Source organism: Arvicola amphibius, chromosome 2 (genome assembly GCF_903992535.2).
Source record: "Arvicola amphibius chromosome 2, mArvAmp1.2, whole genome shotgun sequence".
Classification (NCBI taxonomy): Eukaryota; Metazoa; Chordata; class Mammalia; order Rodentia; family Cricetidae; genus Arvicola; species Arvicola amphibius.
The window spans coordinates 36,939,949-36,955,142 of NC_052048.2; the positions used below are offsets into that span (position 1 = coordinate 36,939,949).

Here is a 15,194-nt window from a genome sequence, read left to right on the forward strand (position 1 = left end):
TGTGTGTCCTGTTAGGAGGTTCTGTGTCATTGTGGAAAGGCCTGAAAATGACACTAGGACTCCAGCCCCATGCCCCCAAAGGAGAAGCTTTATAGACTATAGGTTCAAAACTCCAAACTCTGTGCCAAGTAAACCTCATCTCCTAAGCCACTTAGCTCAGGTGTTTGGCTACAGTGATGGAAATTTTAACAACAGATGTTATCTATCAGTTTCCTTAAGCCCTTAGTGGTAAAGGCAAAGATAAAGGCTGGGACTCGGATGGGGCATTCTGTAAGCCCAGCTTTTACTTATACCCTAGTTATTTTCAAACACTTTGGACATACCTTGTATATTTTAATACAAAAATAATAAGATCATTCTACAAGTTCTAGATTTCTGGGGGCAAAGGAGCCAGAGAAAGGGTACATAAATTCATATTATTTCATTTCACAGTTTTAGATTGGCAATAACTAGGATGAGTTCCTGATAGAATAGCTGAGATCTCGAAATCCATCCATTTTATTTCCTTTTTCCATATATACTCTGCTTGAGCCTAAAATACAAATAGTAATGAAATGCAACAATTTCCCTGCTGAGCCCAGAGTATATTAATAAATATGAAGTGATTTGCTTGAATGCCTACCATGCAAACAAGAATTTATTGTGGTTCAGGGTTCTGTAATGCACATGTTTGTGGAGCCATATTTATAATTAAAAATACTATTAATCTTCTAGACACACACAGAAAGTGCCCAGCCATACACCATTGATTACAAGAAGAGATGCTGACAAACCAAGGAAAAAGCTGTCTCTTTCATTTCCAACATGTTTTGTAACAGACACAAAGATGTTCACAAACAAAGCTTCTGTCTTCTGTGAAGGTATCGTTCTCTTATGTACTGAAGTTATTGACCCTCTACAAAAAGTATTATTACCCACTTATGGGTGTTTTAGGCCATTAATTCTATTGATATGTTATTGTTGATTTTCTGGAAACCACTTTCCTAAGGCTATAAATAAAAAGTGAAGCATATGCTCAAGCCAAGTGTAAAGAAAGAAGTCAGCTTGTACTTACTGTCTACTTTGTGTGAATGAAACTGTATGCTGGTGGGAGTCATGGGGGTCCTGGTGAGGTAAGTAGAGCCAACTGAGTAATAGGTTGAAGGGAGTGATAGATAGGGTCCAAGGTAAAAAGAGAACTCAAATCTGTCTAAAGTGAAAAGTTGTGATTTTGAACTAGCCAGCTCTGACTGTGTGGGGATAAGCCATATTATTGCCAGAGGTGATATTTCAGAGAACCCAAGAATATATACATCTGATTTTCAATAGAATGCTAAGTCGTAATGTCTAAACATGCCTGCTCTGTTCAGATTTTGTTCTCATATGTGGTTAGCTGACAAATGCAGAGAAATTGACCCTAGGATGTGGAAATGGTTTTTGTATTATTTTAGATCAGACATGCCACTCTAGTGGTGAGTTAAATGATATCTTTTCAGAGCATGCCTCTTCGTGGAGGTTCAGAGAACTCACAACGGGACACAGGCATGATGACAGACCAGATCTCTGTATTCCTAAAATCTTTCTAGCTTCATTTGTCCTCTAAACAGCATGAGAAACGAGAAAGGAAAACTGAGATAGGATGGTACTCCATCCTTTCCTTACTGGTGCACTCTACTGAAAGAAGAAACACACAATGTCTTCTGCACTTGAGCTGATACTTCAAGAGCAATAATCCCACCTCATGTTCTCAAACAACCATCAGCAAGTTTCCAGAAGTAAAAATCAATGGAAGTAAAACCCCAACCAATTATTTTCTTCTTTTGTTTCTTCTCTTTCTCACATCATTTAAAGACCAAACCACCATATCTCTGGCACCCAAAGAAGACTACAGAGCTCCTAGAAGAGACAGGGAAACCTGTGTGGTAAAGCAACCTTTTCCTTTGAGACATGTCTCATTATGTAGCCATGTCTAGCCTGGAATTCTCTATGTAGACTAGACTGGCCTCCAGTTAAACACAGATCTATCTGCTTCTACCTCCAAAGAGCTGGGATTAAAGGCGTGCACAACCTTCTCAGCTGTAAGTCAAATTCTTAAATCACTTAACTGAGTTATGTAGAGTTGCTGACTCCAGTTGAATTTTGGGTTAATCTTGTCTTTGGAATGCCAAATTAAAGTTAACATGTTCCACTGTTTGTATAAAACAATAGTTTTTCATCTCCCCATTCACTTAGTATTGAATTAGATATATCTATATGCTAAGTATTCAGGTAAATGTTGAGTCATAAGAAAAATCGTTAGTTTAGCACTGGAAATTAACCTGTTGAAGAATTACAGTTCATGTGAGGAACTATTACTGCTGCATTGTTATTTTCATTGTTGGTACAGTGGCAAAGGCATGCCGAAGATTTACTATGTGTCAGGTATGTTACATGTATTTAATTCAGTGACTAATTCTGATTTAAAGCTACCAGCAGTAGGCTTGAGACTCATAACCATCCAGAAGTTTACCTTCTGTTGTCTGGTATGCTACTCTGAATTGCAGCATTCTTCCAAATTGAAACATTGCCTTCATCAGTAAAAAGGAGCCTCTTTGAACCTTAGGTGGTAAATAGAAGGTCACCACAATGTCACATGTGCAGGAGAACTAAAACTTGGAAGACTCTTGACAAATTGGCCATTGGGACAACCCTTACTTGGTTCTGTCCTGGAGTCCCTTTCTGGGTTCTGTAGACCTGTTATTGTGTCTACCCAGGAAAAGTCTGTCTTACAGCACTTCTAATGACTGCAGATCTAATTACTTACAAATAATACTGTAAGTTGGAAAAAAAGAACTATTAACTATGACAAGCAATACACTGAGATCATTAAACAAGTATTCAAAGGGGAAATGAAGCAGTGCTACCTTTTTTCTTGAGATATTTTAAGTTATTTTATGTCTGTGTATGCCTGAATACAGTGGCTATGGAGACCAGAAGAAGACAATAGATCCTCTGGAGCTGGAGTTACAGGCAGTTATAAGTCACCTGACCTGAGTACTGGAAACTGAATGTGGGTCCTCTGCAAATGAGCAAATGCTCTTAACTGCTCAGCTACCTCTCCACTCCTGAAGTACTATATTTTGACAATAAACATATTTTTCTTTCTGCCAATATTGGTATAAGTATGGCTATTGCCCTACGCTAACCAATTACATTGTAAATTGAGGGTGATTAGATTTTTAATAAGCATTTTACTGTTGTAATTATCAAACAATTGAGTGATTAGTAGTCTTATAGGTAGGTAGAAGTAAGTATTGATTTCAGATGCCTAGTTTTAATAAACGGTAATTTTGGAAATCAAATATTCTTATGTCTTTAAAAGTCTGCAACAGTAAAAATTATGGCCAATGCGAAAGATTTAGTATTTAACAAAATTGAAACTTTAAAGATTGATTTTTAGTTAGTGCCACGAAAACTTCTGTCCAATAAAGTGAGCTTCAGTTTTCTTTTTCTTTTCCATTCTCAGCCTAACTATGCTCAGATCTATTTTACCTTCTTCCTTTTTCTTTAATGCTGGTGATGGATCCCAGAGCCCTGAGCATACCACTCAAGCATTCTACCATTAAGCTACATCTAGTCCATTCATATAAAAACTAATTAATTAATTAACGCATGCAACCTGTGCCAATGGAAGGGCTTGTGGAGGACAGAGGACAGCTCTTGGCAGCTGGTTCTCTCCCCACTGTGCAGGGTCCAATGATGGAACACATGCCGTCAGTTCTCCTTCTCATTACCTCCCCAGGGTGAAAGCACGCACCTCTCCTAGCTATATCACCTCACTGAGTCTGCCAGTGCAGCTCTGTTTGTCCTTGAATTCCTGACCATCCTACCTCTCATCTGCAACTATTGGGGCTACAGGTGTTTTCTTCACATACCGATTATTGTTTCTATGTTGATTACAATGGGGGGTAAGATTGTAGTTGAACCCTATCTTACTTGAATTCTTCTTCCAATGTGATAACAATAGAAGCCCCCAAAAGACATTCAAACAGCTTTCACTGAAGGGCTTCCTAGGCTCAAACAGTATGACAAAGATCCAATTTCTCTTTCTGGGTTTTGACTTTTCTTCCCTGGAAATTATACACTGTAGTCTCAAACACAAGCTCCCTGAACTCCTGAGGGTGCATTCACTTTTTATACATAGGCATAGCATGTTGACTACCCAGAATGGGCAGTAGCCATGAAACAGTTATCTGTGAACAGTCTTGGCTCAGCATCACCATGGCTACAATATTTAACTTACATTGAACCTGTTGCTGTCCTGGAATTTGTGAAACATAAAGAAATGGAGGCTAATGCAGGAGACATAGGTATTGAAAAACATCCTATATTCATGTTTCATGATTTATACATTAATTGAAAAAAGATCACAATGCTGAGCATATTAATGCACATAAAATATGAATAAATTAAATTCTTGGAGATTATAATACTCAAGTACTAATTGTAAGTTCGATACAATGGAAAATATAGAACAAGTTGAAAACCCCCAGAATCCTTAGGGTCTCCCCAAGTTATTCTGCTATAGTAACAAACAGGTAAACTTATTAGAACTCGAGTCACATACACAAGGATCAACAAAATTCCCTTGGCTTCCTCTCAAAAAGAATCAAGCCTCTGGTAATTTTCCCATTAAGACTAGCATTAATTTGCCCATTAAGGCAGCTGAAGAGATGGCTCGATTGTTAGGAGCGCATTGCTCTTTTAAAACACCCTGTATTGACTCCAGTATGTTCTAGGTCTCCAGTTCTAGGGAATCTGACCCTCTTTTTTTTCCTTCTGTGGTACATGTACTCACACTGATGCATATACAAAATAAAAATAATAAACCTTTTTGTTTGTTTCTTTTTTGAGACAGGGTTTTTCTGTGTAACAGTCCTGATTGCCTGGCTGTCCCGGAGCTTACTTTGTAGACCATTCTGGCCTTGAACTCACTGAAATCCAAGTGCTTGGATTAAAGGCACACATTGGATAAAAGTTCCCAAGCAAAAATAATAAATCTTAAAAAGAAAACAGGAAAACTTTAATGTTATGCTATTTGGATTTCTACTATTTGCATGATTAACATTTTGTATATATCTGAATTTTCTACTAATTTCAGATAAATTAAAGATCATATTTTAAAGAAAATCACTTTTAAGAAAAAGAAGAACTTGTTTCCAGGGTAAGATTGACAATTGTCTCTTGGTTATCTCCTCTCCACTGTTAACATTACAGAATGCATATACCTGTTAAAGTGAATGTATCGAAGCAAAACACTACCACTTTTTTTTCTATAACAAATAGTCCATACAGTGCTTTAAATATAGGTACCGGAAAGGTTTATTTATTTATTTCTTTTTCCTGACATCTACTTCAATTTTGCAACAAAACTGCATTATTCATTCTCAAACATATTTTTCCTCATCTCTTTAGAGGAAAATACTATTGACCCTTCAAGATACTGATGGAATAAAACATTTTGATAGATTTCCTTAAGCTAATATCAATGTGTCCTAAAATATCTTATGAATATTATAAGTTCTTCATTGCAGCCTGTACTCTCAGAACACAGGGACACACCCCTGTTTATTCTAGCATGCTCATGGGTTGTCATTGCCTGACCCAGAAATTATGTCTGTTTTTCCACTGCAGTTATTTCATGAAATCTCTTGATGGTACAATAGAAACATGAGTAACTGAATCAAGTTTATTCCTATAGGTATTTTCAAAGAGCTGAGTAAATGATTTTTTTGTTCCTAATCCCCCTCTGCAGAATTATGTTGTTGTTGTTCTTGCTCTTGTTGTTTATGCAGAAATAGTCTAGCATCATGTCACATAGTCATCTTTTATTAAACTACAGGGGAATAGAGTCTTGGGGCTACAATGCTTGACAGAAGGGCACCTGAGATGTTCTCTTATAGATGGCGCACCATCAGGCACCTGCATTCAGGAAGACCATATCTTGGAAAGCCAGGCAACCTGGTCTGCAGCACTGGGATGCTGAAAACTGAAAACGACATTGGCTCAGACACTAATTTGCAATTACTGACCTCAGAGGAAGCACTCCTAAAAATTTCATTTGTTAGAAAAGATGTAGCTGGGGATTGAAAGAGCACCCTGGAGTCTTTGAAAATGAGAAGTAGAACCATTACTTCAAATGCTTTGTTTTGTTCCACTGAACAGAAAAAAGTGAACCAACAGCAATACGTGCTCAAATTCCGCTCTAGCAGTTACGGGAAAAAAATCACAGCAGGCACAACTAAATGGACAACATGGACAAAACGATGTTACCCAGACCAGTCACCACATGGGACACCCTGAACCTCCATGTGTGCAGGGTGCGCTACAGTGTGAAGACTAGAATTACTTTTTTATTTTTATCACCTGCTTCAAGTGATTGAATTCCCTTTCACCATGAAGGGTTTCCACACAGTGACCTCCTATCCAGAGCACTTAACTCAGTGGCCTTGTCATTTGAGTTTACCATCTGTAATTCCTGTCAAAATGGCCTTGTATGTGCCTCAGTCATCCATTCTTATCCTTCCAATACAATCCAAGAGTAAAATAAGACATCCATGTGAGATTTAAGTGATAAAATCTCACCCCACCATACTGCCGTTAGTATCACAAAATGGTATAAAAATGCTTATTTAATGCCAGGTCAGAGATCTCTGATCTTCATACCAGAGTCAAAAAAAATTCCAAGCAAATTCTCTAGGCATATTGTATATCCTGTATGGAGTAGTAGAAAAGAATGATATCATTTTCAAGGAGCTATTTAAGGCCTGGGGGATTCCTTCTTGTTCTCTATGTCTTTTCACATGGATTTTCAAGACATTTATAGACTGATAATGGGCACTTTTTGTGTGGCTATACCTCCATACCCTTCTCTATGCCTATCTTACTCTTGCAGGTCTAGGAAGTCTCACATACTTAAAAATTCCAAATAATTGGAATTCTTGATTTCATCCTGCCCACTTTTAGCATCCCATCTTATCGAAAGTACTGCCAGAAGCCACAAAGCCCTTCAAATAAGACACATCCACCACTCACTTAACTTCATTTCCATGGTCAAATAGAGTTTTCAGACAAGGATCTCAAAGGATCATCAGCGCTCTCTCGGGACTTCTTAGAAAGGCAAACATTTGGTTCTGCATAAGCTTCAGACCTAATGAATCAAACTCAGGGGATGGGCCCTACTTTTGAGATTTTATGAGCCTCCAGATGGCTCTGATGAACCATGAAGTTTGAGGGTGATTAGGTATGCCCCCCTATTTTATTCTACTCTGATAACAGCAAAAGACTCTTACTTGATTTTTCTACTTCCAGTCTTTCCTCTTACAATTCATTATCTGTCCAGCAATGAAGAACATATGTGTGTGTGTGTGTGTGTGTGTGTGTGTGTGTGTCTGTAGGCAAAAGATCACACTCTAACATCTTCTCAGGAGATGTCTAACTTGTTCTTTGAAATAGTATGTCTCATTAGTGATGTGTGATTCCCCTCTGTATGCTGTGAATACCATTTGGTTAATAAAGAAACTGCCTTAGGCCTGTGATAGGGCAGAGTAGAGCTAGGCAGGAAAATCTAAACTGAATTCTGGAAGAAAGGAAGCAAGAGTCATGAGAAGCCTTGGTGCTACCACTGGAGACAGACATGCTGGAACCTTGCCAGTAGGCCATGACCCTCGAGGTAAAATATAAAATAATGGAAATGGGTTAAATTAAGATGTAAACTCTAGCCAATAAGAAGTCAGAGCTAATAGGCCAAGCAGTGATTGAATTAACATAGTTTCTGTGTGATTATTTCAGGGGTCTGTGCAGCAGGGAAATGAATAAGCATCCTCCTTATAACACACTAGAACCTGGGGTTCACCAAATGTGCTAGGCTGTCTAGTTAGTGAGTTCTGGGGATCCTCCTGTCTCTGCTTTTCCAACACTGAGATTACAGTGCATGCCTCCACACCCATTTTTATGTAGGTATTAGGGATTGAATTTAGCACCTTTGTGTGTGTGGAACATTACTCACTGAGCATTATTTTTAAATTTTAAAATAAACTGTTATTTTTTATTTTGTTTCTATGTAGTCACAGCTTTGTTTAATTTTAAGTAGATTTTAAATTATCTGTGAAATAAAAGAAAGCAGTTTTCCATGGTGTGCAAGGAACTGCATTAATATGACTGCATGTTAGTCCCATAATTTTATGGATTTTTCTCCCTTATTCTCTAATGGTTCACTATCTCTGGCTAAACCTTTGGACCTGCCGTCCACCACTCCTAATTTTCACACTGGCAAATTTGCATTCCTTGGATCACCCCTTCCCATTCTACTATTGTGTTTCCTGTCATCCCTCAACTGCACATTGTAATTTTCATATGCATCTTTGCTCAGTTGTGTACCTTATAGCTGTGTGCTAGGTGGTCAGTTGTGTAAGACGTTGTTTTACATTTGTTTATTTTCTCTGTGTATCTACCCACTGCTTCTCATGGTACCTATCGTAGGAAGGATATCTAAGACTCAAAACAATAACAGCTTACTGAATGGTCATTCTACACGAGTATGTCTCTTGGTCATTATATACAAATCTTGAACAGTTGTCCTGCCCTGCGTTTTTAAAGGGAAGCCTACAAAACAGGTTTTCAGAGGATAGCTTCTGTTTTCTGTCTGGTGACTTGAGGATGGAGTTGTCTCCCTGACAAATAATGAACCACTCCACATTTGAGAAGGAAGTGTTCAGAGCCATAAAATGTTTCAAAACTAGATGCATTTACTGAGTACCTGTTTGTATTTGCAAAATTCATGAACATGGGTCCTAATAAAGAGATGCCTAAAATGGTGATAAGAATGAAAGAAAGAAAGAAAGAAAGAAAGAAAGAAAGAAAGAAAGAAAGAAAGAAAGAAAAAAGTTGTATTTAGGAAGTGGCAAGAGCATTGTTGGCCAGTTATCCAGCTCATACATTACTCGGTGCCGACTTCACTTACACTTGGCTGCTCTCCCTCCCTTGAGGACTGCCATCCAAATGGCTGTGATCTGGTGTCTAAGAATGATGAAGCCAGTTTTTGTGTGCCAAGCATGGCTAAGGACAGGAGCCAAGGAAGCAGCTGAAGTCATGCCAAATCCAAGACACGCTAAACTTATATTTAAAAACAGGAATGGAAAGCAAAAGGAAAAGCCTCTCAGAAAGTAAATCCAGGATTTAGTGATGAAAAGCTAGATTCAATTTTGTGGCTCCAGCATTTGAGAAATTGAGACCAGAGGCTAGACAGTCTGAGGTCAGCCTGGAACACAATAGTGAGACTCTTGTCTCAGAAACCTAAATGATGATGATGATGATGATGATGATGATGATAATTATGATGATAATAATAATAACAACAAGAAGTAGTAGTAGTAGTAGTAGTAGTAGTAGAAGTAGAAGAAGAAGAAGAAGAAGAAGAAGAAGAAGAAGAAGAAGAAGAAGAAGAAGAAGAAGAAGAAGAAGAAGAAGAATCAAAGCAGAAGAATCAAAGCAGTATAGCCTGCCTAACTGTTCTTCTTTGGTATCCCTGTGGTATAAATGTAGTCATCCAAGATTAAGGCCATATAGTCAAGACTTGTAGCATTTTGGCTTATGCATAAATTATGATTATACCTAGGAGAGGAAATTAAATTGGTTTATTAGTGTGTCTCAGTATATGCTTCAGTACCAAAGTTAATTTTTGAGCATGTGTGATTTTTCCATGTACATAAGAACTCTCATCCAGCCCTTATCAACTGGAGTATAATCTGGGAGTCCTTAGGCAAGCTCATTTGGTTTTATTTGAATTCATCCCTCATAAGAATTGTATGTATTTCATGTGTCAGACTCTATTTCATTATTTATAGCAGTGATCCTTGAGGTACAGCCTGGAGAAGGCTACATATATTATTTCCACATTTTAATGAAATATAGAATGGACCATCTGGGATGATGACTATGATGATCCACTTTATGTGTTAACATGACTGGACTCCAGGACACCCATGTATTCAGCCAACTATAATTCTGTAGATACCTTCAAAGCTATTTCTAGATAAATTCAATATTTGAGTCAGAGACTGATTAAAGTGATTGTTCTGCTTATAGCCTACCCAACTCCAAGTTTGCATGTGTCTCAATCAACCAGTCATGGACCAAAGAGGACATAAAGATAGAGAAAGACAGAATGTGCTTGCTCTTTCAGAGGGACATTGACAAGGAAGTAGCTGCTCAGTTAAGATCACACTCTAAAGAAAAAAGAGGCTACCCAAAGATGTTACTATAGGGTAATAGTTTAGAAAACAAAAGTTTAAAACAGAATGACATCAAAATAATTAAAAAATATTACTATCAAATAAGAAAGGAAGAGAGAGGAAATGGTCTCTCTCAAAAAGAAGTATTTAAAATGGTACCAGGAAACTCATTAGGAATATGAGTCAGATTCCAAGAAAGTTGTCACAGAATTAAAGACCAGTATAAAACTCAATAACAGGCCCTCAATATGACTCAGTAGGTAAAGCCTTTTGCTACCATTATTGAAGACTCGAGCTTGATCTCAGAAACACGCATGGAAGATAGGAAAAGCTGACTCCTTCAAGTTTTCATCTGACTTCCACATGCATGCATCCCCTCAACCAAACCCAATGCACACAGTTGTCATCATACCATCATTGTTGTAGCATTAGTGGATGGGTGGGTATCCTCATGAAACCTGGAACCAATTGCAAGCTCCCTTTATATGTACATAAACAATCAGAAAGCAAACCTCTATTTGACCAAATTAATATCCCAATTATTATCATACCAGGGAAAGAGAGAAACCATCAGAACTCACGTTGAGCTGAAGTTCATCTGTCCACTGACCAATAAGACGATAACCAGGGTTGGTGGTGTTTGTTGTCTGGTATTGGAAGATATCATACCGCCCAGGGGCGTCCCCATTTTTGTTAAACATCACTGGGGTGCCAGCACTACCTGAGAGACAAGAAAAGATCAGATAAGAAAGGACTCCTTCCATCTTCTGACTGATGAAGTTAGGAGCTAACTGTATTCCTAGTAAGATTGTCCCTAATGTCCTTGGCTCATGGCAGGCCACCTCTGTAGCTTGTGCACCATGGTTACATAGTGTTGGAAGACAATTTGTCTCTTCCTTTGAATGACTCTCTTCTTGATCTTTCTCAATATTTTCTTCTAAAACTTTCTCCCTCTAAGCAAAAGAAAAAAAGATTCATTAATTAATTTTCAGAGAAAAAATATGTTTTAAAACAACATGTTGCTAACTGTGATTGTAATGCTGCTGATGGCAATGGCTATTTTGGTTTGCACTTAATACTAAATTGTAGTTAATAAAGAATACATTCAAAAATAGTAATTCCTAAAATTGACACATGATTACAGATAGCAAAATAACTCACTTAAATGATCATTTCTGCACTGGTTGAATTTAAAATATTTCTTGTGTTGATTATTTCTAACTCATGGAGAGCAAGTAGGCAATGCCCAGTAGTGTTCTTAGAAGACACTCCATAGACTTTACTTTTTTCCATGCCTTTATTTAGTTAGGACTTCTTAAAATGTACACTTTGGATGAAGAGGTGAGATATTTCAGCAGGTGAGAATTTGCTGAGCAAGCTGGAGGACATGAGTTCAAATCCCCAGCATGTCTCCTTCCCTAGTATAAGAGCTGGAATGCTAATTTGTTCGATTAGATAGATGTTTCATGGTTGTACCTTTGTGCACACATGCAAGCGAGCTTGTAAAAGTGTATAATGGTCTGCTGTCTCTGACAACTGTGCTGTTGGAGCTAGAGACAGAAGGTTACTGCGGCTTTCTGGCTGCCAGCCTAACTCCAGGTTCAGTAAGAAACCATTGCTCAATGTGAATAAAAACGCTGTGAATGCTGGAGGAAACTGATTGGATGAATGAGCACATGACACCAAGAAAAAACACATATCTCAAAAGAGAGATTGCATATTGGATTATAGGAGTCATTATGAAGTGTGTCATATTGCTGAATGATACATCATCGTACATACCTTCCTATAGTTCCTAATTACAGATTTTATGATAGGCCTGACTATCAGACAGGGAAATCAGAGCTTGTGATGGGGGTAAATAATGATCCCAATATGTCTGTTCTGTAATGGTCTTTATGATGTGACAGAGAGAGCTGAATGTGAGCCAGAAAGCAAGCCATTAAGTAGTACTCCTAAGGTAGTAGCCTCTGCTTGAATACCTGCCTCTGGATTCCTGTCTTGAGCCCTTGCTCTGGAGTCCTTCTTTGATGTTCTGTGACCTATAATATGAAATAAATCTTTCTCCCTCTAATTTGTTTTATGGACATGGTAATTATCACAGCAACACGTGCTGTAAGTAAGGCACATGTGTATTGTTTAAGACATTACCTTGTGGTTATATTTAGAGGTGGTGGGATGATCAGGAAGGAATTCAAAGCATTCAAGAAACTCTTAAGTTCAGGTAGGAATGGTCTCTTATCAGTGACCCAGATATTGCAATCAGCTAACTCATATAATTAAAGCAAAATAATACTTAGTAATTGGTTTTTGAATCTTTAGGAGAGATTTATATTACAGGTTGATGTCTCAGTATCTTTATGACTTTAGGAAATTATTTGATTCCAGTCAACTGTCACTAGGGCTACCTTTCCATAGGGTTACAGTGAGCACTGAATGCACTAACCTAACACTCTATGCACTCTTGCCTGTGCCCTCAAGTAACAGTCACCTCATAGTAATGCTTTTTAAGATGAAATTTGTGCATGTGTGTGCTTGTGTGACTATATGCCACATGTGTACAGGTATATGTCGAAACCAATGAGGGGATTGGATCCCCAGGAGCTGAAGTTTGAGGCAGTTGTGAGATACCCAGTGTTGGTGCTAAAAACTGAACTCGCTCCCCTGCAAGAGCAGTAAACACTCTTAACTGTTGAGCCATCTCCCCAGTCCTTTAATTATTTTGAATAGTTTTTATTTTGTTAGCTTATTTCCTTATTATCTCAAGACTGGAAATAACGTAGAATTCCAGTTAACCAAACTGAAGCTTTTTAGTGACGCATAGTGCTCTTCTGGGATCCAATGAAATTTCCCCATTTCTAGAAACATTTTTCCATTTACCAAGCATCAGGGTAGAGTCCACAGTGGGAGCGGGCACTAGCAGTCTGTGGATACCGCTTTGATGCCACCAATTTGAGTCAACGGTTAAATCGTTTGTGGGCAAAGGAACCATTTCAGTTTGCTTCTATGCATTGCCAAGATATAATCACCAGAGATGATTAAAAAAAATTTCACCACAATTCTTTTAAAAATTATTCTTTGAAATTATAATTAATTATAATACAATCATATCATTTCCATTTCCCTTTCCTCTCTTTAGCTCCTGCCCTGAACACCAACATGCTCTCTCTCTAATTCATAGTCTTTCCCCTTTTACTAATGTTACATAAAGTTTCCTATAATGAGAAGAAAAAACAAATAGAAGCAACAAATGACAGCTGATATGACAGAGAATTTTCAACAATGGTGTCCTGCTTTCAGCAAATATCCTAGGTATGTAAGAACAAGAGGTGAAATGTGATGTTGCATGTCATTAGCAAGAAATGAGGATACTGTCACTGTGCAGCAAGACATAGCTATCCAGATGCCCAGTCTTTTCTCTCACAAGGTGTTCTCAGACTTATATTGTGTTTTGCTCTGAATACTGCATTTTCTATTCATTAAATTGCATGGCTAGACCCTTTCATACTTTTTGAGAGGAGAGGGAAAGTAGGTCTGAGGCCCAGAGCTCCAAATAATCTCATGTTCATCTGCTCAGTCTTCATCAGAACAAGACACATGGCCTTATCTTTCTCCCTTCTCAAAATCATGTGAGGGAAATGATTCTTGCCATGCCTTTTCCATTCTTATTAAAGTTCATGTTAAAAATTAGAGCAGAAAAGATGAATGCTCTATGTAAATGATGATTTCTAATAGTGTATTGTGTAACTTTGACCTTCTGAATACATTTTTTAATGAAATGGGCTTATTATTCCCAGGGTGCTTTTTCACTTATTACACTCCCTTTTAAAGGGATCCACCCCTGGAGTTATTAAAAGGGAAAATCGGCAGTATGTCCAGTGGATTTTGAGAAGACAAAACAATAAAACAAAAGTCCAGAGAAGAAAGATGTCAAAGAGGAGGTGATTGCCTGCAGAGATCCTGTAACTCTGAGGGCGAGAATGCAGAAACACTAAGTAAAAGAACTAGGGTTACCAGGCAAGATGAATAGCTTGATCACAGAAAGGAGGACTGACCCAGAATTGCCCTTCACAACCTTTACAAGAACTATGGGATTATATAGTTTATATTATTTTATTTTTAAGATGTGTGCTTGACATACAGACAGACAAACCAAGAGGGAAGGACAGAAGGAGGGAGGGAGGGAGGGAGGGAGGGAGGGAGGGAGGGAGGGAGGGAGAGAGGGAAAGGGAGAATGTTTACATTATGAGAGTGCAGGTTCTGCTGGAGATCCTGGAGCTGCAATTATAGGCAATTGAGAGCCATTGAAACCTTGTGTTGGGAACATAACTGGGGTTCTCTGAAAGAGCAGAAAGGACTCTTAGCTGCTGAAGCATCTTCCAGCCCCCACAGAACTCTAATGGGAAAGTTACAGGCTCATAGCTATAGGCAACTATGAGTATATCTTATAATAGCATATTAGGAGTGTGAGGAGACAGATCATCATAACACAGGGAACATGATAAAGGTCTTGAAGGGAAAGAAGGGAAAGAGCATTCTGTTCCAATAGGAGAAACGGAGTTTCTCTTAAAGAATATTTTATTTTTGTGGGGCTCCAAACCATGTGATCTAGTTTAGCATAGCCTACATTCCAGTAGTTACAAAGTAAAAAGGCAAAGATAAAAGTAGTTATGAGTTAAGGTTATCTAAAGTTTGCCCACATCTACGAGGTATTGGTGTGTGTGTGGGTGCTTCAAGGCACAGAACATACCATGCTTTCTTATCAACTCTATCTAGAGCTAGAACTGCAGTGGGGTATGAGAAAGGAAAGGGGATGGATGGAGGTGGGGAGAGAGAGAAAGAGAGAGAGAACAAACACTGGAGGATCTGTGATCTAGCAGGTAGCAGAGAACAGACGGCAACAGAGAGAATATAGCCTGGTCTGAAGTCTGTAGTGATGTCAGT

The 15,194-nt window shown here is 38.3% G+C and overlaps 1 protein-coding gene across 1 annotated transcript in view; it reads right to left on the reverse strand.

Annotated features, from left to right (window-relative positions):
- Positions 1–15,194, reverse strand: part of Grm7 (glutamate metabotropic receptor 7) — an 846,624-nt gene that overhangs the window by 210,471 nt on the left and 620,959 nt on the right. The window contains 1 exon segment of the mRNA XM_038319039.1: positions 10,832–10,971. Coding sequence (XP_038174967.1) covers positions 10,832–10,971 — 140 coding nt within the window.